Source organism: Loxodonta africana, chromosome 19, assembly GCF_030014295.1.
Source record: "Loxodonta africana isolate mLoxAfr1 chromosome 19, mLoxAfr1.hap2, whole genome shotgun sequence".
Taxonomy (NCBI): domain Eukaryota; kingdom Metazoa; phylum Chordata; class Mammalia; order Proboscidea; family Elephantidae; genus Loxodonta; species Loxodonta africana.
The window spans coordinates 23,890,515-23,914,727 of NC_087360.1; the positions used below are offsets into that span (position 1 = coordinate 23,890,515).

Below are 24,213 nucleotides of genomic sequence, written 5' to 3' on the forward strand. Positions count from 1 at the left end.
TTCTGGAACAGCATCTCATTCAAACAATTTCGTCCATCCAAATACAATTTGGAAATTAGAGTGGTTTTCTTAGGGAAGCAATGTTAATAAACCTCCCTCCCTGCACCAAGCACACATATGTTTTTCTCCCAAGGTTTTATTTTGGTGAAGCAGGACAAAAAGAAAGGGAGCTGCAGTGCCTCTTCTAGGGGATGGTAAATTTAGCACTGGGAAAGAGTGGGTTCTGGTGAGTTCGAAAGGGAAAAAAATACTAAGTGAACACCTGTGCCTGACTTAGCTACAGAGATGTAAGTAATGCTCCCAGGTAGATTAAAGGCCCCAAGAACAACTTTACTCTGCAGGGAAAGAGGCCATCTTTTCATTTTGAAGGATTCCTTCATCAATGATTTTTTTTTTTTAATCTTTTGGTGATGCCATGTTTTTTTCACTAACGGAATGGATGCTGGATCACTGTTGGTAATTTTTTATTTGAAAAAATGGAGTTCCAATTGCCAGCAGGTCATATTTCTACCACGTTTCATGAAGTACATAGCAAATGCAGTACATACTGGTACCATGGTCCATCACATTTCCTTGAGCCATAAACTACCTTACTTAGCTCTCCAAAAAGATACGAAAATACACACAAAATACTAAAGAAACATTGCACTTTCTGCATATAATTATCAGTTTGATGAAGAGCGGGCCATAGTGGTACCACATTCCATGAAGTACACCACACATGTACATATCAATACCATGGCCCAGGAAGTGCATCACAACTGTTTTCACCAAAAAAAAAAAAAAAAAAAAAAAAAAACCTCACTTACTTGAATATTCCTGAATGCTGGTAACCATATCTTCCCAATAACAAAAAGGAAATAGCAAACATACTTGCAACCTTTATCTCGCTGCACAGACTCCAAAAGACATAAAATTTGCACATAATCGCTCCTCTGGGAAGCATTCCCTCATACAAATGGCTGTCAACACTGAAATGTGGTGCAGACCAACTTCCTTATTTTTTCAGCAGGTGCACCAATATCTACCACGATGCCAGAACGTACTAAAGTGCCTCAAATGCCTGCCAATACACCTCCAGGGGAAGAAAATGGGAGTGGTAGGTTTATCTACCAGTAACTATTAAAGGGATAAAACAATCACCCACATTTAAAAAAGCCTTTTTTTTTTTTTTCCTGAGAGGGTATGATTTTTCAATTCTGTAAACTGAGCAAATAACCAGTCACTTTGCCCCCTGTAGGAGTCCCTGGGTGGTGCAAATGGTTAACACACTTGGCTGCCAACCAATGTGTTGATGGTTCAAGTGCAACAAGAGTATCTTCAGAAGAAAGGCCTGGTGAACTACTTTCAAAAAATCAGTCATTGAAAACCCTACGGAACACAGTTCTACTCTGACACACATGGGACTGCCTTGAGTTGGAATCAACTCAAAGGCAACTGGTAGTTGCCCCATGTACAATGCATACTTCAATCGCAGGGAAAAATAGCTCTTTCCCGCATCCCTAAAGTTATTCTAGCACAATTTATCTCTTACTGGCCCCTGGTTACCCAAGTGTTTGTTCTAACAGGACATTACTGCATTGCAGGTACGGTTGTTGTGAGTTGCACTCAAGTTGATTCCAATTCACGGTGAAGCCATGTGTGCAGAGTAGACCTGCTCCATAGTGTTTGCAAGGCTGTGATCTTTTCGAAGCAGATAGCAGGACTGTCTTCCAAGGCACCTCTGAGTGAGTTTGAATCACCAACCTTTTGACTAGTAGTCATGTTTTCTAGAGGTTTTGCAATGAAAATAATCTCCAAACTTTGCTACATTTTTAAACAATATTCAAGTCAGTAGATTCTCTTCCCAACTATCCTGGCTTCCTGCTTCCTAATCCATATCTTGTGCCACCACAAAGTTCACCACAGACATGTGCAGTATTTGTCTAGACTCTTTGGAGAACAGAAAAACAGGGTGTTAGATTTTTAATGTTTTTATTTTTATCAGAGCAATACATTTCAATTTATGAGATGACAATGCAGTTTACCATAACATCCAAATGGCATCTTTCATGTAGGTATCTCCCATTCCCTTTTCAAAGTGACCTTGTCACACCCACAGGAGGTAGGTAGATGCTATAAGCATCAAGGTCCCCATTTTTCAAAGAGAAAAATACACAGCTGAGAAAAAATAATTTACTACAATATACACAGTGAATCCTGAGCAAAGCCAGAAACAGAATCCAGGACAACCTAGACACTTTATGCCACCCACCCTATCCACCAGCTTTCTAACTTTTTCCTTTAACCTCTCAAAGCACAAAACATACCACAAACTCCACACAAGACTGAGTACTCTGAGCAATGCTAGCTGAGTGAAATTCTTCACTTTTCCCTCTGCTCTGCCTAGCTTAAGGGATCATCTATAGGGGAATGAGAAGACACATCAAATAGTGATCTCTGGGTTTGCTTCTTTCCATGAGAACAAGCCATCCATTTACATGTTGAACCATTTTTACACCCAGGAACCACCCTCAGCTCTGCAGAATTTCAGGTCCCCATCCTTTTCAAAGTTAGCCCATAATCGGTCAGTCCTAACATTGTGAATTTTTCTTAACTTCAGTGGGATTATATTACAATAATAATTGAGATTCCACAGTGGATTAAAAGACTTTCCCTAGGAAACAGGTTCAAGAAGAAGTACAATCCTCTCAGCTAAGAGTGTTGGGCACAACTGCCTGGAACAGAAAACAGCTACCCTAACCTTGATCAATTGATGACCACCAATCACGACACATAAAAAGAAGAGCTGTGTCACATGAAATCACAGGGAGGCAAATTATTTCGATGTTTCAATAGAGCATGGCTTCTTTGAAACTAAAGATGCCCCTGGGAGACACATTTGCTCCCACTATTATATGACCTGGAGTCAGTTTCAAAGGTCATAGGGGAACAACAGCACCGTGAGCAAGAGTGGTCTCAGGCAAATGCATTCCAATTCATTATAGTTACCAGAGCACAAAGTTTGTGTAGCCACAGGAAAATATTAACCAAAGGCCAGGCTTACATAAAAATAAAGCATGTGTTTATAAATAAATATCCATGTCATTCAGTCAACAAACACTGCTAAGTAGCTAAGACATAGAAGGTATAATGAATGGCAAAATTAGTGAAATTCCATATTTGGGGGACTCACAACGGACACTTTTAAGAAGACCAGAAAATTACCTGGGTTTAAGATTATCCCTTTCCCACTGGTCTGAGGCTGTGCCTGGTCCCTCCCTTCAGGGGAAGTGTTGCTATCCCCAGTCCTCTACTTCAAAGAGCAAACACCCACCTAGCACAGGAGCCTTATCAAGCTCCCATCCTCAGCTTTAATGTGTCCATCAGTTTATCAGACCAGTTTTTCTTGTGCCAGGAAAAAGTTGACAGAGATATGATGGGGCAAGATATTTGCTTTAAAAAAAAAAAAAAGAAGAAGGGGAAGGTGATCTCTCAAAATAATATTCAAGGGTTACAAACAGTGTTGACGTGCTGAGTCTACCTGAGACATACAAGCATCAGACATCGCAGGCCTTCTGTTTCTTAGTTTGTCTTTTTCTAGATAAAACTGAGTGTATTTTCCTCTTGAAACTGTAGCATGTACACCTGACCAGATCATATTGGCTTCAAATACATAATTTAACAGTAAACTAATTATTTTCATCTGTCTAGCCTGTAATTACACATGTACACATCTATCCATCTGAGCAAAATTTACAACGGGCTGACTTCCCTTCCACACCACAGAATGGGACTAAAGAGAGTCAGAGCAAAGAATCTGGCCTTCATGAGCACAGCCTGCAGCAGAAAGCAGGACTTAGGCGAAATATGCATGGCAGAAGACAGCCACAGTGACCAGGATGATGCCATTGATGTTCACTACCATCCGCCACAAAGGCTTCTCAGAGATGTCTGTCATCTTCTCCTTCATTGCTGCCTCCTCTTCCTTGGTCATCTTGGGGCCCTTCTGCTGGTCCAGCCCACAAAACAGGTCAAAGCCCCGCCTGAACCATCCTTTCTTCTTCTCAGAAACTTCTGTGTCAGAGGAAAGACATAAAAGAATTACTGAGTGTCTGGATATGGTTTCCAAGGAGAAGTAATATCATTTAGCATTGGGAGAAACTTCCCAGTTTTCTCGTTTATAGAAATGGAAATGGTACAAAATGTTGAAAGGATGTAAATTAGTCACAAGAAGTGTTAATAGATCTATCTTACATCTTTATGATCAGCTAACCTAAGATAACCTATCAGTCAAATGGAAATATATTCTGATTAAAACAAACAAAAAAACCAAACCCAGTGCTGTCGAGTCGATTCTGACTCATAGCAGCCCTATAAGACAAAGTAGCACTGCCCCATAGAGTTTCCAATGAGTGCCTGGCGGGTTTGAACTGCCGACCCTTTGGTTAGCAGCCACAGCACTTAACCACTACGCCACCAGGGTTTCCCTGATTAAAACAGTAAGGGTCAAACAGGAAATAGTTTATCAGAGAAAAATGTTAACCACCGGCTAAGGAACTGTGACATATGAAAGACATAAAAAAAAAAAAATCCACCTCAGAAACAAACTCATTTCTGCTTGCTGCAGCCCTGGATGACCCAGAAATGCATTGCCTACACCTGGAAATCCCAGACTGCAGCAACACTCAGCCAGGTGGTAAGGATTTGTCCTAACAGGCTCTGATGCAGGGGCAGTAGTGATCAACACTTTTTATGGCCTAAAGATCTCTGATGGTGCATGTCAACACTACAGAATCAAACCATCAAACTGTCCCTGATACTCTAATGTATGCCCATTAAGAAAAATGAATCTCTCTTCTGAACTCTGGGTTTGAATTCCAGCTCTGCTTCTTACTGGCTATGAGATCAAGCCCATTGAGTTTTCAGCACCATGGCCAAGGATCCACTGCGCGGTAGTCTCTTTTTTCCTACTAGAGTTACAGAATGTTAGAACCTGAAAGAATTTTAGCGATCAAGCACACAAATGTGTCAGAACTGGGACCCAAGCCCAGCTTTGTGGCCCAGATGCTTCACCACTCTTATCCTCAGGCATATATAGAATTGGATAAATAACACTTTCGTCATTGTAAGATTTAATGAGAGAGCACCAAACACGTAGTGTTAATGTTAACCTCCTTCCATTCTCTTTCCACTCACACACATAAGAAAGAGAGACAAACATACTCATACCCCTCCCCTTTCACCACTCCACCAAAATAAGAGAAATGGAAGGAATAGCAAGGAATTGGGCTCACTGATCGGCTCAAGTAAGAAATACATGGTTTTCTTGGTTACTTCAAAAAATGAGCAACCTTGGGAAAGTCCCTATGTCTCATTTTCCTCATCTGTACAATTGGAAGAATCATACTTAAATTGTTTTCCTTAAAAGAACGATGTGATGCTAAAACAAAGCATAAAAAACAAACTTGTTGCTGCCAAGTGGATTCTGACTCATAGAGACCCTATAGGACAGAGCAAAACTTCCCCATAGGGTCTCCAAGGAGTGCCTGGTGGATTTTAACTGCTGACATTTTGGTTATCAGCCAAGCTCTTAACCACTGCACCACCAGGGCTCCCATCTAGGGTAAGGTATTCATAATTAAAATATGTTATGGTCATATCATCATACATCATGATGATGGGGAAGATGATGAAGCTGAAAGGTTTCTTCATGCTGTTATTTCTCAACACTTCAGAGTATGGTGAGGCCATATCCATGGTCTGTAAATGCCCTCAAGAGAGCTTGGTTTATTGTGCTTTAATAAAAAAGGGCACCATGAATTCATCAATAATTCTAGCACTGCCTTGAACCTCAGAAGTCATCAAGTTGATTCTCTAGCCAGTGTAGGGGTCTCCTCTGTAGCATCCCTGATAGATACACACTTTCCACTCATTCCTTTCCAAACCAAATCAATTATAAAACTCTTCTTTAATAATAATCATGATTTTGACAAAAAAAATTTTTATAGTCAAACATTATCTCAGTCAATGTTTCCAAAAGTACTATGAGGTGTGGGCTATTATCTAAAATACTTTTAGGTGAGGAATCTAAGCCTTAGAAAAATGGAACATTTGCCCAGTGTGGTAAGCAAAGGAGCCAAGATTCAGTCCCAGTTCTGCCTGATTATAGATCCCACATTCTGTCTCTGCCCTATCCTGCCTCCTTAACTTTGAGTTAAAATTGGAGGGTTCTTTTCACCCATAAGTCTTAATCCTGCCCTCTGGTTTACACAAAAATAATCTCTTCTTCCAAATGAAAACTCTCGGCACTCAAAATACCTCCTTATCTATGTCCCATTCACAGCTATGATGTTATCACTCAAAGTGAAGATATTTTTGGAGGAGTAATGTTCATATTACAGCCTAGGAAACGCTAAGGGGGAGTTCTACTTTGTCCTATAGGTTTGCTATAAGTCAGAATCAACTCCATGGCACACAGCAACAACAGGGTTCACACCTGCCTGTTCCAAAAAAAAAACAGAAAGTCACCATGTCATCTACCTCCGGCTCCAGGTTCCCTCCTGCACTTGCATAGTCACAGAATTTAGGACTGAAAGGCCGTTAGAGATCAAAAGTAGACTGTATGAGACCTGGAACCACATGCAAAGTCTCTCCCTCCCTGAATCTCAATTTACATGTCTGTAAATAAATTTAGGTGATAAAAGCAAATTATCTCTTGGATTCTTTCCAAAGTTAGGATTCTATGATATTCCTAGTGGCTATATTCAGGAATTGTTCTGATGCAGCTGTGCTGTCCTTTGAATGGAGTGATGAGACTTCCAACCCAGCACTAGGTCAAGCACATATGACCTTGAACTCCCATGCCTGTCCACGCCACATATATACACAACCATCCTTCATATGTGCACCTCTGCCATGTAGGGAAGTAAAGTTGCAACACTAAAGTTAAAGAAAGCATATCTCCATGATCAAGATAATTCTCTGAGCACCAACTAAGCATTATTTCATCAGGTTTCCAGAGAAATTTGAATTTCTAAATCTAATACAGTAAGTCAGAGAGACATAAAATCCCAAGAGCCTATATCCCATCTTTCTGAGGTCCCCAGAACTGACCATAGCTTTAATTCCACCTGCAGTCAGTTCATAGGCTATGTCAGAAGAGCTCTGACTCTCCTCTCATCCCTGGTCATGCCCCACAGCAGGGTGGCATGTTCCTCACGTACACTTACTCACTGATCGCTGTAAAATCTGAGGCCAGGAGAGGTGGGATGATTCTGCACCTTTCTCCTCCCCTTGACTAGGCCTTGGAGTGAACTTCCCAAATCTCATTCATCCATCTCATCCCCATCCCATTCCTCAGTCCCTCTAGGGAAGAGATCTGAACTTTGATGAAGATATTTAGTAAAGCCTTCAGGAAAGTGGTCTTGCTATTACTGTAGGAGTAATTTTTAGAACTTGGAAATAGTCTGTGAGTCATAAGTCACCAATTTCAATGGTCTCCTCTGGAGCTTCCTGGATTTCCTCCTCGCCTGCATCTAGATCAATTCGCTCCTCTTTGCTGTTGCGGAGACTCCAGCACAGACGGTAGAGCTGCAGAGAAAACAGGACAGGTCAGCAAAAAGAGCTAAACAGTGTCTCGCAAAAAGAAGAAGGGAGAACAAAGGAATATGTGCCAAGAAAGGAAAACGCATGTGGCCTCTCAGTCCCAGAAAGAACACAGATAACTGTCCCATTCTCAGCATTATCCCAACTATGTTGGGAATTTAGATATAAATCATACATGTGTTTATACAGTAGACCTTATGATGTATGTCTATTCAGAGGCTAAGAGGACTGCCTTGAATACAGAAATGTGGTCACCAGGAGTTAGAATCAACTCCATGGCAATGGGCTTTTTGTTTTGTTAAGTGAACGAATTCTTGTTACTGATGATAAATTAGTTTGCTCCTTTTAACATCGTTACTGGGAAACATCATCACTCATATATTAGTTTGTCATACTGTGGTGGCTTGTGTGATGTTATGATGCTGGAAGCTATGCCTCTGGCATTTCAAATACCAGTGGGGTCACCCTATAGTGGAAAAGTTTCAGCAGAGCTTCCACACTAAGAGAGACTGGGAAGAAGGATGAGGCAACCTACTTCTGAAAAAAGTGGCCAGTGAAAACCTTATGAATAGCAGCAGAACACTGACATAGTGTCAGAAAATGAGCCCCTCAGGTTGAAAAGCACTCAAAACACGACTGGGGAAGAACTATCTCCTCAAAGTAAATTCAAACTTAATAACGCAGATGGAATAAAGCTTTGGGGACCTTCATTTGCTGATATGGCATGACTCAAAATGAGAAGAAATAGCTGCAAATATCCATTAGTAATCAAAATATGGAAGGTACAAAATATGAATCTAAGAAAATTTGAAGTTGTCAAAAAAGAATGGAACTCTTGAAGATCAATATACTAGGCATTAGTGAGCTGAAATGGACTGGTATCAGCCATTTTGAATCGGACTACAACATGGTCCAATACGCCAGAATTGAAAAATTGAAGGAGAACTGCATTGCATTCATCGTCAAAAAGAACATGTCAAGATCTGTTCTGAAGTACAACACTGTCAGTGATAGTATAATATCCATACACCTATGAGAAAGAACAGTTAATACAATTACTATTCAAATTTATGTACCAAACACTAATGCCAAACATGAAGAGATTAAAGATTTTTACCAACTTCTGCAGTCTGAAAATTGATCATACATGCAATCAAGATGCATTGATAATTACTGGTGATTGGAATACAAAAGGAAACAAAGAAGAAAGGTTGGTAGTTGGAAAATATGGCCTTGGTGATAGAAATAATGCCAGAGCTCCCATGATAAGTCTCGTTACTGGAAATACCTTTTTTCAACAACATAAACAGCAACTATTCAAGTGGACCTCACCAGATGGACTACTCAGAAATCAAATTGACTATCTGTGGAAAGAGACAATGGAGACGCTCAATATCATCAGTCGGAACAAGGCCAGGGGCCACCTGTGGAACAGACCATCAATTGCTCATATGCAAATTCAAGTTGAAGCTGAAGAAAATTAAAACAAGTCCACAAGAGCCAAAGTATGAATTTGAGTATATCCCACCTGAATTTAGAGACATCTCAAGGATAGATTTTAAGCACTGAACACTAATGACCGAAGATCAGACAAGTTGTAGGATGATATCAAGGACATCATACATGAAGAAAGCAGAAGTTTATTTAAAAGACAGGAAAGAAAAAAAAAGACCAAAATGATGTCAGAAGAGACTCTGAAACTTGCTGTTGAGCACTGAGTAGCTAAAGCAAAGGGAAGAAATGAATTAAAAGAGCTGAACAGAAGATTTCAGAGGTGGCTCAAGAAGACAAAGTAAAGTATTATAATGAAATCTGCAAAGACCTGGAGTTAGAAAACCAAAAGGCAAAAAAAAAAAAAAAAAAAAACCACACTCAGCATTTCTCAAGCTGAAAGAACTGAAGAAAAAATTCAAGCCTCGAGTTGCAATCGTGAAGGATTCTATGGGGAAAATATTAAACGACGCAGGAAGCATCAAAAGAAGATGGGAGGAATACACAGAGTCATTATACCAAAAAGAATTAGTTGATGTTCAACCATTTCAAGAGGTGGCATATGATCAGGAACCGATGGTACTGAAGGAAGAAGTCCAAGCTGCTCTGAAGGCATTGGCAAAAAACAAGGCTTCAGGAATTGATGGAATATCAATTGAGATGTTTCAACAAACAGATGCAGCATTGGAGGTGTTCACTCGTCTATGCCAAGAAATATGGAAGACAACTTCCTGGCCAACTGACTGGAAGAGATCCATATTTATGCCTATTCCCAAGAAAGGTGATCCAACTGAATGTGGAAATTATAGAACAATATCATTAATATCACATGCAAGCAAAATTTTGCTGAGGATCATTCAAAAACTGCTGCAGCAGTATATCAACAGGGAACTGCCAGAAATTCAGGCCGGTTTCAGGAGAGGACGTGGAACCAGAGATATCATTGCTGATGTCAGATGGATCCTGGCTGAAAGCAGAGAATATTAGAAGGACGTTTACCTGTGTTTTATTGACTATACAAAGGCATTCAACTGTTTGGATCATAACAAATTATGGATAACATTGCAAAGAATGGGAATTCCAGAACACTTGAATGTGCTCATGAGGAACCTTTACATAGATCAAAAGGCAGTTGTTCAGACAGAACAAGGGAATACTGATTGGCTTAAAGTCAGGAAAGGTGTGCACCAGGGTTGTATTCTTTCACCATGCCTATTCAATCTGTATGCTGAGCAAATAATCCGAGAAGCTGGACTATAGAAGAAGAACAGGGTATCAGGATTGGAGGAAGACTCGTTAACAACCTGCATTATGCAGATGACACAACCTTGCTTGCTGAAAGTGAAGAGGACTTGAAGCACTTACTAATGAAGATTAAAGACCACAGCTTTCAGTATGGATTGCTCCTCAACATAAAGAAAACAAAAATCCTCACAACTAGACCAATGAGCAATATCATGATAAACGGAGAAAAGATTGAAGTTGTCAAGGGTTTCATTTTACTTGGATCCACAATCAACAGCCATGGAAGCATCAGTCAAGAAGTCACAAGACACATTGCATTGGGTAAATCTGCTGCAAAGGACCTCTTTAAAGTGTTGAAGAGCAAAGATGTCACTTTGAAGACTAAGGTGCGCCTGGCCCAAGCCATGGTATTTTCAATCACATCATATGCATGTGAAAGCTGGGCAGTGAATAAGGAAGGCTGAAGAAGAATTGACGTCTTTGAATTGTGGTGCTAGCGAAGAATATTGAGTATACCATGGACTGCCAAAAGAATGAACAAATCTGTCTTGGAAGAAGTCCAACCAGAATGCTCCTTAGAAGCAAGGATGGCGAGGCTGTGTCTTACATACTTTGGACATGTTGTCAGGAGGGATCAGTCTCTGGAGAAGGACATCATTCTTGGCAGAGTACAGCGTCAGCGGAAAAGAGGAAAACCCTCAACGAGGTGGATTGACACAGTGGCTTCAACAATGAGCTCAAGCATAACAACAATTGTAAGGATGGCTCAGGACCACACAGTGTTTCATTCTGTTGTGCATAGGGTCACTGTGAGTTGGAACCAACTCAACTGCACCTAACAACAACAGCATGGGCAAAATATTGAAAGACACAGGAAGCATCAAAAGAAGATGCAAGGAATACACAGAGTCACTGTACTAAAAAGAATTGGTCAATGTTCAACTATATCATCAAGAACCGATGGTACTGCATGAAGAAATCAAAGCTGCACTGAAGGCACTGGTGAAAAAACAAGGCTCCGGGAATTGATGGAATACCAACTGAGATGTTTCAACAAGCAAATCTGGAAGTGTTCACTCATCTCTGCCAAGAAATTTGGAAGACAGCTACCTGGGTAACAGGCTGGAAGAGATCCATATCCACACCCATTACAAAGAAAGGTGATCCAACAGAATGCTGAAATTATCAAACAATATTATTAATACCACATGCGAGTAAAATTTTGCTGAAGATTATTCAAAAGTGGTTGCAACAGTACATTGACAAGGAACTGCCAGAAATTCAAGGCAGCTTCAGAAGAGAACGAGGAATGAGGGATATCATTGCTGATGTCAGGTGGATCTTGGCTAAAAGCAGAGAATACCAGAAAAATGTTTACCTGTGTTTTATTGGCTATGCAAAGGCGTTCAGCTATGTGGATCATAACAAAATATGGATACATTGTGAAGAATGAGAATTCCAGAACACTTAATTTTGCCCATGAGAAACCTGTACATAGACCAAGAGGCAGTTGTTCAAACAGAACATGGGGATACTGCATGATTTAAATTCAAAAAAGGTGTGTGTTAGGGCTGTATCCTCTCACCATACTTATTCCATCTGTATGCTGAGCAAATAATACGAGAAGCTGGACTATATGAAGAAGAACGGGGCATCAGGATTGGAGGAAGACTCATTAACAACCTGCATTATGCAGACAACACAGCCTTGCTTGCTGAAAGTGAAGAGGGGTTGAAGTACTTACTGATGAAGATCAAAGGCTACAGCCTTCAGTATGGATTGCACCTGAACATAAAGACAACAAAAATCCTCACAACTGGACCAATGAGCAATGTCATGAAAAATGAAGAAAAGATTGAAGTTTCCAAGGATTTCATTTACTTAGATCCACAATCAACGCCCATGGAAGCAGCAGTCAAGAAATCGACCAACACAGTGCATTGGGCAAATCTGCTGAAAAGGCCTCTTTCACATGTTAAGAAGAAAAGGTGTCTCTTTGAGGACTAAGGTGCACCTGACGCAAGCCATGGTATTTTCAATCACCTCATATGCATGCGAAAGCTGGACAATGAATAAGAAAGACTGAAGAAGAATTGACACCTTTGAATTATGGTGTTGGTAGAGAATATTGAATATACCATAGACTGCCAGAAGAACGAAAAAATCTGTCTTGGAGGAAGTACAGATAGAATGCTGCTTAGAAGCAAAGTTGGTGAGGCTTCATCTTACGTACTTTGGACATGTTGTCGGGAGGGACCAGTCCCTGGAGAAGGACATGATGCTTGGCAAAGTCGAGGGTCAGCAAAAAAGAGGAAGGCCCTCAACAAGATGGATTGACGTAGTGGCTGCAACAACGAACTCAAAGATAGAAAGAATTGTGAGGATGGCATAGGACTGGGCAGTGTTTCGGTCTATTGTACATAGGGTCACTATGAGCTAGAACCAACACTACAGCACCTAACAACAACAACAACTGGGAAACAAGACTAGACACCTAGTTGTCCAGACCTACAATGTAAGATCAGATTTTTGTGCTAAATGTTTGTCATACTCAGGGTGGAAAAATCTGCAGAATCATGTGTATGATATTGGAACAGGGTAGAGCTGGAGGCACAATTTCTATTGACACAGTCTAGAGCATGAACCAGAATCTTGGAGAAGTTTGAAAAACAACGCAAAGTGTTCATCCTATCCATACCGTCTTGGTGACTACCTTGCTTTCTCTACTGCAAAAAGAAGCATGGAGATAAATGTGTTTGACATTTTGATACTTTAAAAGACTGAGACATGGGGAAGCAGTTGATACAACATGAAAAAGCCCATCACAAATCTGACCAGCAGACAATATGAAAGCAGTCTTTGTTTGGCATTGAGGTTGGTCACAGCTCTTGAAAATTTGGCACTGGGGTTTCACGTCTCTTAAGAATTCTTTGGATGCCTGTATTTGTTGTGTGTGTGTGTGTGTGTGTGTGTGTGTAAAGCATTAGCTAAATCCATTCTCCTTTTCTGTGGACAAATATGGCCTTGGGTTAGTTTTTTAGCTCTGATCCCTTGGAAATCTGAAAAACTGGAACGTCCGCTGTGTTGAATTACCAGACTACATTGCTTATGCTAAATATGACTCCTAAACAGTAAACTGCAACTGGCTTGCAAGGGCTATAAATGAACCCCAAACCAAGGGGTTTATCTAAAACTAAAGAAAAGTACTCACAATTTTTGAAGTTTTGAATCAATTGGGCATTGATACTGTTAGAAATGTCTTAGCTTCTATGACTTAATCGGAAAAAAAATTCAAATGAGAAATCATACTTCGGGCTCCCCTCAGTGTGGTGATTCTTGTAACAAGGTATGTCCCTTGCTGGAACTCCTAGAAACTAAGGACCATGGGACTGTTAATAAGAAATATCAGGTTTTATTTGAGACACGGGCCTCTGAGCCAGGAAGGCCCCTACACCTGCCCGTGTGATTTCATTTCCTTGCACTTCAGCTGTCACTTGGGGAATGGGGCCAGAGAATAGACCCTGGGCTGAAGTGTGAAATAGTGTGAGGACTCCCATTGAAGACACATGCCTGACATGGCCTTGCTGATTCACTGTGCTTCCTGTCCTGTATCCTTCTGCCTGAAACCAATGCCAAGTATGGCCCATTTTTGTCATGTGAATGTGAAATATCTAAGCCAAGACCAGTGAAAATGAGCACGGCAGCATGAACATGAAACAAGAGAAAGCCAGGCCTCCCAAATGGATACTCACATGGACATCTGGAATGGGCTTAGTTAAGAGGGAGACGACTACGGTGACGATGATAGAAATGACAAAGAGGATGATGGCAAAGTACAAGTAGTGCACACCACAGATAATTGTGGGGCAGTTGCTGGGCTGCGTGCAGCTCCCGGTTCCATAGGAAAATTCAGTAATCATACGGGCTAACCCAATCAGAAATCCTAGGATCAGTCCCCAGAAGGCTCCCTGTGAAAGAAAACTCTGGGTTAACTAATGCCACACACAGAGCACAGCTGAGCATTCTGGCGTACCTGTGGAAACAGAAGTGAGGGAATAAAGGGGGGGGGGAATTATAGCTCCAGGCCTTCTAGAACAAGAACACTGGAGACTGGAATATGATCAGGCCTTCAGTGGATGTATTTATCATGTTTCAGGGATATGATTTTACCTGGATCGTAAAAGAAACATTCATAATATAGTGGGGTAAAATGTCTAATATACCACCCATTTGTCAGTTTGTTGTACTATGGTGGCTTGCGTGTTGCTATGATGGTGGAAGCCATGCTACTAGCATCTCAAACACCAGCAGGGTCACCTGTGGCAGACCCTTCGGAGCTTCCAGACTAAGAACAGACTAGAAAGAAAGGCCTATTGATCTAATTCCAAAAATTAGCCCATGAAAACCTTAAGGATGACAACAGAATACTATCCAACTCCTTTGCTTTGGAAATGTCATCAGGAAGTATCAATCACTAAAGGTAGACATCATGTTTGGTGATGTAGAGAGCCAACATGGGCATGGGAGACTTTCGAGATGGATCAGCACAATAGCTGCAACAATGAACTCAAACATGCTGACAATTTTGAGGATGACATAGGACTGAGCAAAGTTTCGTTCTGTTGTACATAAGGTCGCCATGAGTCAAAGTCAACTAGATGGCAGCTAACAACAATAAAGTGTCTAATAACTGGCATATAATATTAACTACAGGTCTTAATAATCCCAAAAATAATTGTCTTTAACTTTTAAAATAATTTGAACCTCCCTGTCCTCAGCTACAATCACTACCAGCCTATAGATTTAGGCACATTCAAATGTAAGTAACAATTTGTGAATTAATTTGTATTCCTTGAAGACATGGAAAAAGAAATTAGGTCCTTTGGGAATGGAGGAGAAAGGAACTCTCCTATCAAAATATAAATAAAACTTCCTTCTTCATCCCTCTTTATGGATCCAAAGTTGCTGTTTTTAATTTGAAAACATAAAACTGAACTATGTGTTTTTGCACTGAATTTTGTGGTTGCATGTTAGAGTGATTGATTTTTGGTCAGTCTGCACCTAAAGGATTCTTGTCCCACTGAAGGCCTGACAGAATACGCCAGGTCTAGATCTGGAGACCACATTTTAAGAGAGCCAATAATAAAGTAAAGTGTGTTCATAGAAGGATGGCCAAAAGGGGTCTTCATGATTTGTCAAGTGTTGTTCTTAATAGCTGTAAATTACCAGCTACTCTTTAAACACGACATGTATGTTCACGTGTCTGGGTCTCTATACAGGTCATTCCCTCTACCTGGGAGAGCACAGGCACCTCCCTTCCCGGTAACGTTGTTCTAGCCTGAATGTCCCATCCCTGCTCCCCAGAGAGAACTGAGTGGATTCTCTCTCCTTGCTGTGGCCGCAGCACTGTGGACACACCTCCATCGCCAGCACTGATCTCCCTGCTATGTAATTACTCACTCACTTCTCTGTCTCCCCATCTGAGCTGGGCGCTTGTCCAGGGCAGGAATCAGGTTTCCTAAATCTTTGTGTTTCTAATTCCTCGCCCCATGTCTGGCACCTGAAAGTGTCTGCTAAATGAATAAATGAGTAAGGAAAAAGAAGTACCTGTTCCCCACTCATTTGTCACTCAAAATAGTACTTCTTGACCTTGAGTTTGTGTGAATAGTATTGATACAACTTTCTAAGGCTTTTTTTTTTCCTCTTGGCAATTAACTTTTTCCTATTTTTTTTTTTTTTAATTTCTTTAGTCTTTATTCTGGACATGCCAGAATGATACCTACTGGTTCATTGACTCTCTTGCAGAAAATAGCAAGCAGGAAAACAGCTGCAATGGGTGGTCCCAAGTAACTGGTGATGGACTGGATGTAATCGAAGAGTTGCCCACTTTGTGCCGACTGCACAATGGGCACCCAGGCGATGCTGATGCCAATCAGGACCAGGATGAACGCCCTGGAATCAAAGCCCCCACAATAGAGTGTCAGAAAATAACTGCACAGGAATAAATACATATTACTGTGTGCGTGCCTGTATGTATACATATATACATAGAGAGAGCCCTGGTAGTACAGTGATCAAGTGCTCAACTACTAACCGAAAGGTCAGACGTTTTAACCCACGAGCCACTCTGTGAAGAAAGATGTGGCAGTCTGCTTCCATAGATTTACAGCCTTGGAATACTATGGGGGCAGTTCTACTCTGTTCTATAGGGTTGGTAGGAGTCAGAATCGACTTGAAAAGAACAGGTTTATATATTTTTTAAATTATTATTTATATTATACATATACATAAAATCTCATTAGCAAATATAACCACAGCAAGGAGAAATAATTAGCAAATTCATTCTTCAGGCTTTTCTCTTCCAAACTTTGCCTTCAGGAAAGTCGTCTGTACCTATGAGTGATTCAATAATAACCTAGACCCAGTCACTACCATAAACATATTCCAGTTGAGGGGGAATAGACTATAGGAACAAGAGTATGGACTTTGGAGCCAGACAGTCCTAGATTCAAATTCAAATTATAATTCTCTCTGTACGACATGGGACTCATTGAGTAACCTCTGTAATGATTAACTTAATGTGTCATCTTGACTAGGCTATGGTGCCCAGATGTTTGGTCAAACCTAACAGTCTAGATGCTGTTATGAAGTTGTTACAAATGATCAAACCAGATTATTTAAGTAAAGCAGATGACACTCCATAATGTGGATGGCCTCATTCAATCAGTTGAAGGCGTTCAAAGCAAAAAGGGAGTTTTCCCTAGAGCGTATTTTGCCTCCAGAATGTAAATAGGCATTTTGTCAGAACCCATCAATCTTCATTTCCCATTGTCTGACCTTGGGATTTTGGAACACAAGACCGTAGAAATCTCCAGCCTGTCACCTGACCTACAAATTTTAAACTTGTCAGTTCCCCATTGCTGTAGGAGCCAATTCATTAATGCATACAGATGCATATGTATACACATACACATATCTATAAAACCAATAGCCATCGTGTCATTTCTGACTCATGGTGACCCCATGTGTGTCAGAGTAGAACTGCATTCCATAGGGTTCTCAACGACTGTGACCTTTAAAAGCAGATCCCCAGGCCTTTCTCCTGAGGCACCTCTGGGTGGATTCAAACTGCCAACCTTCTGATTAGTAGCACTTAACATTTTACATCAACCACGGTTCTATTTCTCTAGAGAACCCTGACTAAGGCAACCTATCTGAGTCTCGATTTCCTCCTCTGGAAACTGAGGACAATATGACCAACCTCACAAGTCTGAAATAAGGATCAGTGATAGTAAAACACCTAGCAAATAAAAAAAAAAGCAAATAGTAGGCACTAAATAAATAATAAAAACTATTAGTAGTTTTTTCTTTATATTAGTAGTAATAGTAGTATTTTCTTTCCTTCTCCTTCTTCTTCTTTATAATAAACTTAAAAAAATAAACCAGGAAGATTTTATAAAGGAACAGTCTAGATAGAAAGAGACATTACCAGGTACTTCTAACTCTCCTATTTCTGAGTTTCACTTCAAGTTCTGATAAGATTGGAGGGTTCTCTTTCAAGCTCTTCTTATCTGCACTTTTGATTTAATTAGAAACAAGGCCATGTTTCCTTATCTCACTTACCCAAATTTAAGGCAAAAGAATCTTAAGCTGATCTTCACAAAGCAGTGCTGTGCTCACATATTTCTCCCTTTGGGATGCCCTTTGCATGTTCCCTACTTACCAAATCCCACTCAACACTTTAGACTAAACTCAGGTTCTTCCCCAGGAGCTATCCCTGACTATGGCCTGCCATGCTCATTTCTCCCCCTCTGAGCCCCTGATCACTCTGACGGTTCCCACAACTGAGTCTGAAACAGTTTCACGTAAATGTAAACCTGTTCAAGGAGGGAAAAGCCTCAGGGCGGCAATCATGGAATGCCCAGAAATGCGAGCACCAACATAATCTCAGGGCCATGGGCTCCAGGCCTGAGCAGAGCAGCAAAGTTGCTGTCTTTCTATTCTGGGTCTTGAGCCTTATAAATAACAGGAAAAGTCAGTAAACTCTTTCCTGTGGAAAAACCAGCCAAGGTAATGAGGCTGATTTCTGTGAAACAGTAAGTAGACTCTGGCCTGGTCAGACTTCTTCTCAGTGCCAGGTGTCCATTTCTCCTTTCCTTCCTTTACCCTAATCTCTGATGAGACCTATGAGGTAAAAACCCATACTCCTCCTGGGTACTTCACTGGAAACTTTTCCTGGACTGACATCCCAGGGACTTGTTGACCTGCCTTGGCTCCATGGAGAGACATAGCAGAGCTTCTGTTAAACCTCTACCCAGAGCATCTACTCCATGAATAATGGTGATAATAAGCACACCTGACCCATGTATCATTGCTCTGCTGCTTTTTGCATCTGTCGTGTCTATTAGCCCCTCGGACAATAATAAATGTGCACATAGCATGGTGTTTTAGACTTCACAAAGCATGTTCACAAGCACAATCTCACCTGATCTTCACAATGGTTCTGCAAAATTTGCATCAAAAGGTCAAGGCATCTGAAGGGTCTATCCAACCCAGTCCCATCGAGTCAATTCCGACTCATAGCGACCCTATAGGACAGAGTAGAACTGAAGGGTCTAGGCCTCAAAAAATGGCCAACATGGAGAGCTGCTGGCTGAGCATGGGGCAGCATAAGGACTTTGGACAGGGACTGAGCCTACCACAGATTCTAGTCCTAGCGTTGCCACTGTCCACTTAAGCAGGTCATTCTCCGGACCTCATTTTGTTCATCAATAGCCTGAGGATTGGATTAGATGGTCTCTGATATCACTTCCAGCTCCTGGATGATCTCCAATTTAAAGTTACTCTCATTCCACCCAGGCATCTGCCAGTCTTCTGTGAGCTGAGGGGTAGCAGAGACAGAACCACTCTGATCAAGTGTTTTTTGTGCATGGCAGAGGGAAGCAGCATTTACCTTCCTGCAATCATGAGCTCTTTCTCAGATGCTCCCTTCCGGACTTTAGTGTAGATGTCCATGGTGAAGAGGGTGCTGGAGCTGTTGAAGATGGAGGTCAGGGAGCTCATGAGAGAGGCCATCATGACTGACAGCATCAGCCCTCGCAGTCCTGGGACAAAAAAGAGATCCTGAGTGGCACACACAGCACCTCAGATCTTTTGTGCTGGGAAAGTATGAAGGCCTTCTGAAACCCTGCCATATGTTCTGATTTATCTTCCCAGAAGGACTACAAGTTTAAAGGAATGGGTTGTGGCTTTAAATTATTTCGTAAGCCCCACAGCAGCCAACAAAGAACTGAGAACAAATATATATGAGGTAAATACTTTTGCAATCGATTATGACAACGATGATGATCATGGTGGTGTGTGCATGTGTGGGTTTTCATCTGAGGGGGATTGTACAGATCTCTCACCCAAAATATTCATGATATAGCAGAAAGAGATTTAAACTAGGATTCAAAAGATGAGGTTCTACTTTCAAGTCTTCCAGTAAACAAATCATTTCTTGATGTGTTAAATGACATTACCCAAAAACCAAAACCAAACCCACTGCCATCGAGTAGATTCTGACTCATAGAGACCCTATAGGACAGAGTAGAACTGCCCCATAGAGTTTCCAAGGAGTGCCTGGTGGATTTGAACTGCCGACCTCTTGGTTAGCAGCCATAGCACTTAATCACTACGCCACCAGGGTTTCCTAAATGACATTACACCTGCCCAAATGAGAATAAGGTATTGTTATTTTTAAAGTTTTCTTCATCATGGCAAGCATGGTTGGCTATAATCTCTCTTCTCCCTCCAGTGCCAGTGAGGGCATAAAGTTCCACTTACAAGAGCTGGAAGTCCAGACCAAGCTAAGGGACCACCATCTGGTTTCACATTACACAGTCTCAGGAGTAAAAGTAATCTTAGGGGTCAACTACCCATCTGATACATGAGTCTCTTCCATGACATTTCTTCTGCCCAAACCCTCCAGCTATAGGAAATTCACTGCCCCACAGAGACCCTGTTCCCTTTTGGATAGTACTGACTAGTCTGAAATCTGCCTCTCTTCAGACTCAGCCCTTGGGTTACCCACTGGATCCATACAGAACAGGTCTAACCCTTCATCCACTTTACCATCTTTCACATGCTCAGAGACAACTCATGTCCCCTGAAATCTCTTTTCTCCAAGGTAAACATCCTTAGTTTCTTGCAATGATCCTGTACAGTTAAGTTTGAGGGACCTAAATATACAGAACTTGACTTATACCTCTATTAAATCTCAGCTTGTTAGATTTGGTTCAACATTCTTGGATCTTGAGATCATTTTGGAACATGATTGTGTCATTTCTCTTGGCTTTTTATCCATAAATAATTTCATCTGTAATCTTGTGAGACGAATGATGAAAACTGCCTAATCTAATTACTTTGTCATTTGTTAGGAGATTTTTAAAACGGTTCCTCCTGGGTTTTTATAATGCGAATCACAAACTATTGGAGTTATAGAAAGAGTTATAAAGATTATTTATTCCAATTCTCTCATTTTTCAGTGGCTACAACTAAGGTCCATTTCAAGAAGTTAGATGTAGGGCTTCTAGTCCTAGCTTTGCCATTTGTCCAGGGTTACTTCACCAGCTAATTGCTAAGCTGAGACAGAACTCCTACCACTGTACCATACTGTGATCAAATCCTCATTCATTTGTTTACTCAAAAAGTGTTTGTTGAACATAGTGATCCAGGTAAGAAATAATGGCATATCAGACTTGGGTTATGGAGGTAAAAACAGAGAAAGGTAGATGAATACAAGAGCTATTTAGAAGGCAAAAAGGGCCAAATTTGGGGGAACATTTACTTTTGGAGTAGAGAAGGCTGAATCTGAAAATGAAATCAAAAGAAACAGCAGCAAAGGATGGAAGAAAAAGACAAACAGGAGCGTACAGTACCATGGAATTCAAGGGACGAGAGTAACTCAAGAAGGATAAGTGATCAAAAATGCTGAATGAAAAATACCTATTTGATCAAACACAGGGAGGTCAATGGTGAATTCAGTGTTCACAGCTGCTCGATTGCAGTGGAAGGGGAAGGAATAGCCATGGTACATGTAAACACAGTTTTTCAGTGTTCTCTGTGCAACACATCTTTGTATTGTGTAGAACCCACTCTAGCACAGAGCTATTTTCCTTACCCCAGGACTGCTAATCTAAAGAAAAAAAATGCATCTAACAGAGGCCACCCTGGTGGCACAGTGGTTAAGAGCTATGGTTGCTAACCAAAAGGTCAGCAGTTCTATCCATGAGGCACTCCTTAGAAACCCTATGGGGCAGTTCTACTCTGTCCTATAGGGTCCTTGGCAACAGGTTCCTCCTCCCCCATACCATGTCCCCCTCTCCCCCTACCCCGCCCTTAACAGAGGCCATTGTTATCCAAGCCAGAACTCCAAAAAGGCCACTGTGATTCTTGCTAATTAAAACCTTAATCACTAAGCAGCCTGGCTGAACGGAATAGTTAACTATTACTTCTATTTTTATAGAATTTAAATGCATAGGGATTTCCCAAGGTCATGCATCAAGCCTGTGGTTTAAAAACAAACAAACCCTCCCAAGTTCTTCAATTCCAGCCTTGGGCAGAGTTAAGCAAGCCAAGGTGGTAGACACTTAGCTTCTGTATGGCCTTAAAGTCACTCTTCTGTAAGCCTCAGTTTCCCCAGGTGTAAAGTGAAGGTATTTGACTAGATGGCCTTTCATTTCAGTACTAAAATTTCGTAAAAGCTTGTTCTAAATTTTCCTGATTAATACCTTTGAATTTTTGGTCTTCTTAGGCCCCCTAATCTAACCAGACTTACTTCCCTTGAGCCAGAATTAGGAGATTTTTCTTCAACATGGAATATGAACAGCAGCTTTTAGACCTATACCAAAACCACAGCATTCTGGACTCAAGGTTAAATACTCAATCTCCTGGGATAGCCCATTCCTTATGGTAAGAATTCACCTTGTATCCCATCCACCTACTGCTTCAAACTCCCTCATTCTAGAGCTAAAATCACTCCCTGCCTTTTTCTCTATGTATTTCCTTGTAAGAGCCTAGAAGTCAATTTATTCTCCAGGTATAAATCCCTTGGACCTAGGACCCTTACTTTTTGCCTTCATATTAATACCTGTTTGTCATGGGTTGTATTGTGTCCCCCAAAAATAGGTGTCAACTTGGATAGGCTATGATTCCCAGTATTATGTGGTTGTCCTCCATTTTGTGAGTATAATTTTACGTTAAGAACGTTAGGGTGGGATTATAACACCACCCTTACTCAGGTTACCTCCCTGATCCAGTGTAAAGGGAGTTTCCCTGGGGCATGGTCTGCCCCACTTTTTTTTTTTTTTTATTAACTTTTATTGAGCTTCAAGTGAACGTTTACAAATCAAGTCAGTCTGTCACATATAAGTTTATATACATCTTACTCCTTACTCCCACTTGCTCTCCCCCTAATGAGTCAGTCTCTCCTTTCGTGACAATTTTGCCAGCTTCCAACTCTCTCTATCCTCCCATCCCCCCTCCAGACAGGAGATGCCAACACAGTCTCAAGTGTCCGCCTGATATAAATAGCTCACTCTTCTTCAGCATCTCTCTCCTACCCACTGTCCAGTCCCTTTCATGTCTGATGAGTTGTCTTCGGGAATGGTTCCTGTCCTGTGCCAACAGAAGGTTTGGGGACCATGACCGCCGGGATTCCTCTAGTCTCAGTCAGACCATTAAGTATGGTCTTTTTATGAGAATTTGGGGTCTGCATCCCACTGATCTCCTGCTCCCTCAGAGGTTCTCTGTTGTTCTCCCTGTCAGGGCAGTCATCGATTGTGGCCGGGCACCAACTAGTTCTTCTGGCCTCAGGATAATGTAGGTCTCTGGTTCATGTGGCCCTTTCTGTCTCTTGGGCTCTTAGTTGTCGTGTGACCTTGGTGTTCTTCATTCTCCTTTGCTCCAGGTGGGTTGAGACTAATTGATGCATCTTAGATGGCCGCTAGTTAGCATTAAAGACCCCAGACGCCACATTTCAAAGTGGGATGCAGAATGTTTTCATAACAGAATTATTTTGCCAATTGACTTAGAAGTCCCCTTAAAGCATGGTTCCCAAACCCCCGCCCTTGCTCCGCTGACCTTTGAAGCATTCATTTTATCCCGGAAACTTCTTTGCTTTTCTTCCAGTCCAGTTGGGCTGACCTTCCATGTATTGAGTGTTGTCCTTCCCTTCACCTAAAGCAGTTCTTATCTACTAATTAATCAGTAAAAAACCCTCTCCCACCCTCCCTCCCTCCCCTCCTCGTAACCACAAAAGTATGTGTTCTTCTCAGTTTATACTATTTCTCAAGATCTTATAGTAGTGGTCTTATACAATATTTGTCCTTTTGCCTCTGACAGATTTCGCTCAGCATAATGCCTTCCAGGTTCCTCCATGTTATGAAATGTTTCACAGATTCGTCACTGTTCTTTATTGATGCGTAGTATTCCATTGTGTGAATATACCACAATTTATTTACCCATTCATCTGTTGATGGACACCTTGGTTGCCTCCAGCTTTTTGCTATTGTAAACAGTGCTGCAATAAACATGGGTGTGCATATATCTGTTTGTATGAAGGCTCTTGTATCTCTAGGGTATATTCCGAGGAGTGGGATTTCTGGGTTGTATGGTAGTTCTATTCCTAACTGTTTAAGATAACGCCAGATAGATTTCCAAAGTGGTTGTACCATTTTACATTCCCACCAGCAGTGTATAAGAGTTCCAATCTCTCCGCAGCCTCTCCAACATTTATTATTTTGTGTTTTTTGGATTAATGCCAGCCTTTTTTTTTTTTTGGAGTGAGATGGAATCTCATCGTAGTTTTAATTTGCATTTCTCTAATGGCTAATGATCGAGAGCATTTTC

At 41.2% G+C, this 24,213-nt stretch overlaps 1 protein-coding gene across 2 annotated transcripts in view; it reads right to left on the reverse strand.

Annotated features, from left to right (window-relative positions):
- Positions 1 to 3,338: 3,338 nt before the first annotated feature.
- The window catches only part of SLC5A1 (solute carrier family 5 member 1), a 76,719-nt gene continuing 55,844 nt past the window's right edge, over positions 3,339 to 24,213 (reverse strand). Inside the window, exons 11-15 of one of the 2 annotated variants that reach the window (XM_003419185.3) lie at positions 19,277 to 19,427; positions 16,107 to 16,275; positions 14,076 to 14,291; positions 7,467 to 7,572; positions 3,339 to 4,056 (exon numbers count right to left, since the gene is read on the reverse strand). In XM_003419185.3, the coding sequence (XP_003419233.1) occupies positions 3,839 to 4,056; positions 7,467 to 7,572; positions 14,076 to 14,291; positions 16,107 to 16,275; positions 19,277 to 19,427 (860 nt within the window). In that variant the 3' untranslated portion in view covers positions 3,339 to 3,838. Of the gene's footprint in view, positions 4,087 to 7,466; positions 7,573 to 14,075; positions 14,292 to 16,106; positions 16,276 to 19,276; positions 19,428 to 24,213 lie in introns of both variants that reach the window. The other variant, XM_010598716.3, reaches the window with a different exon arrangement.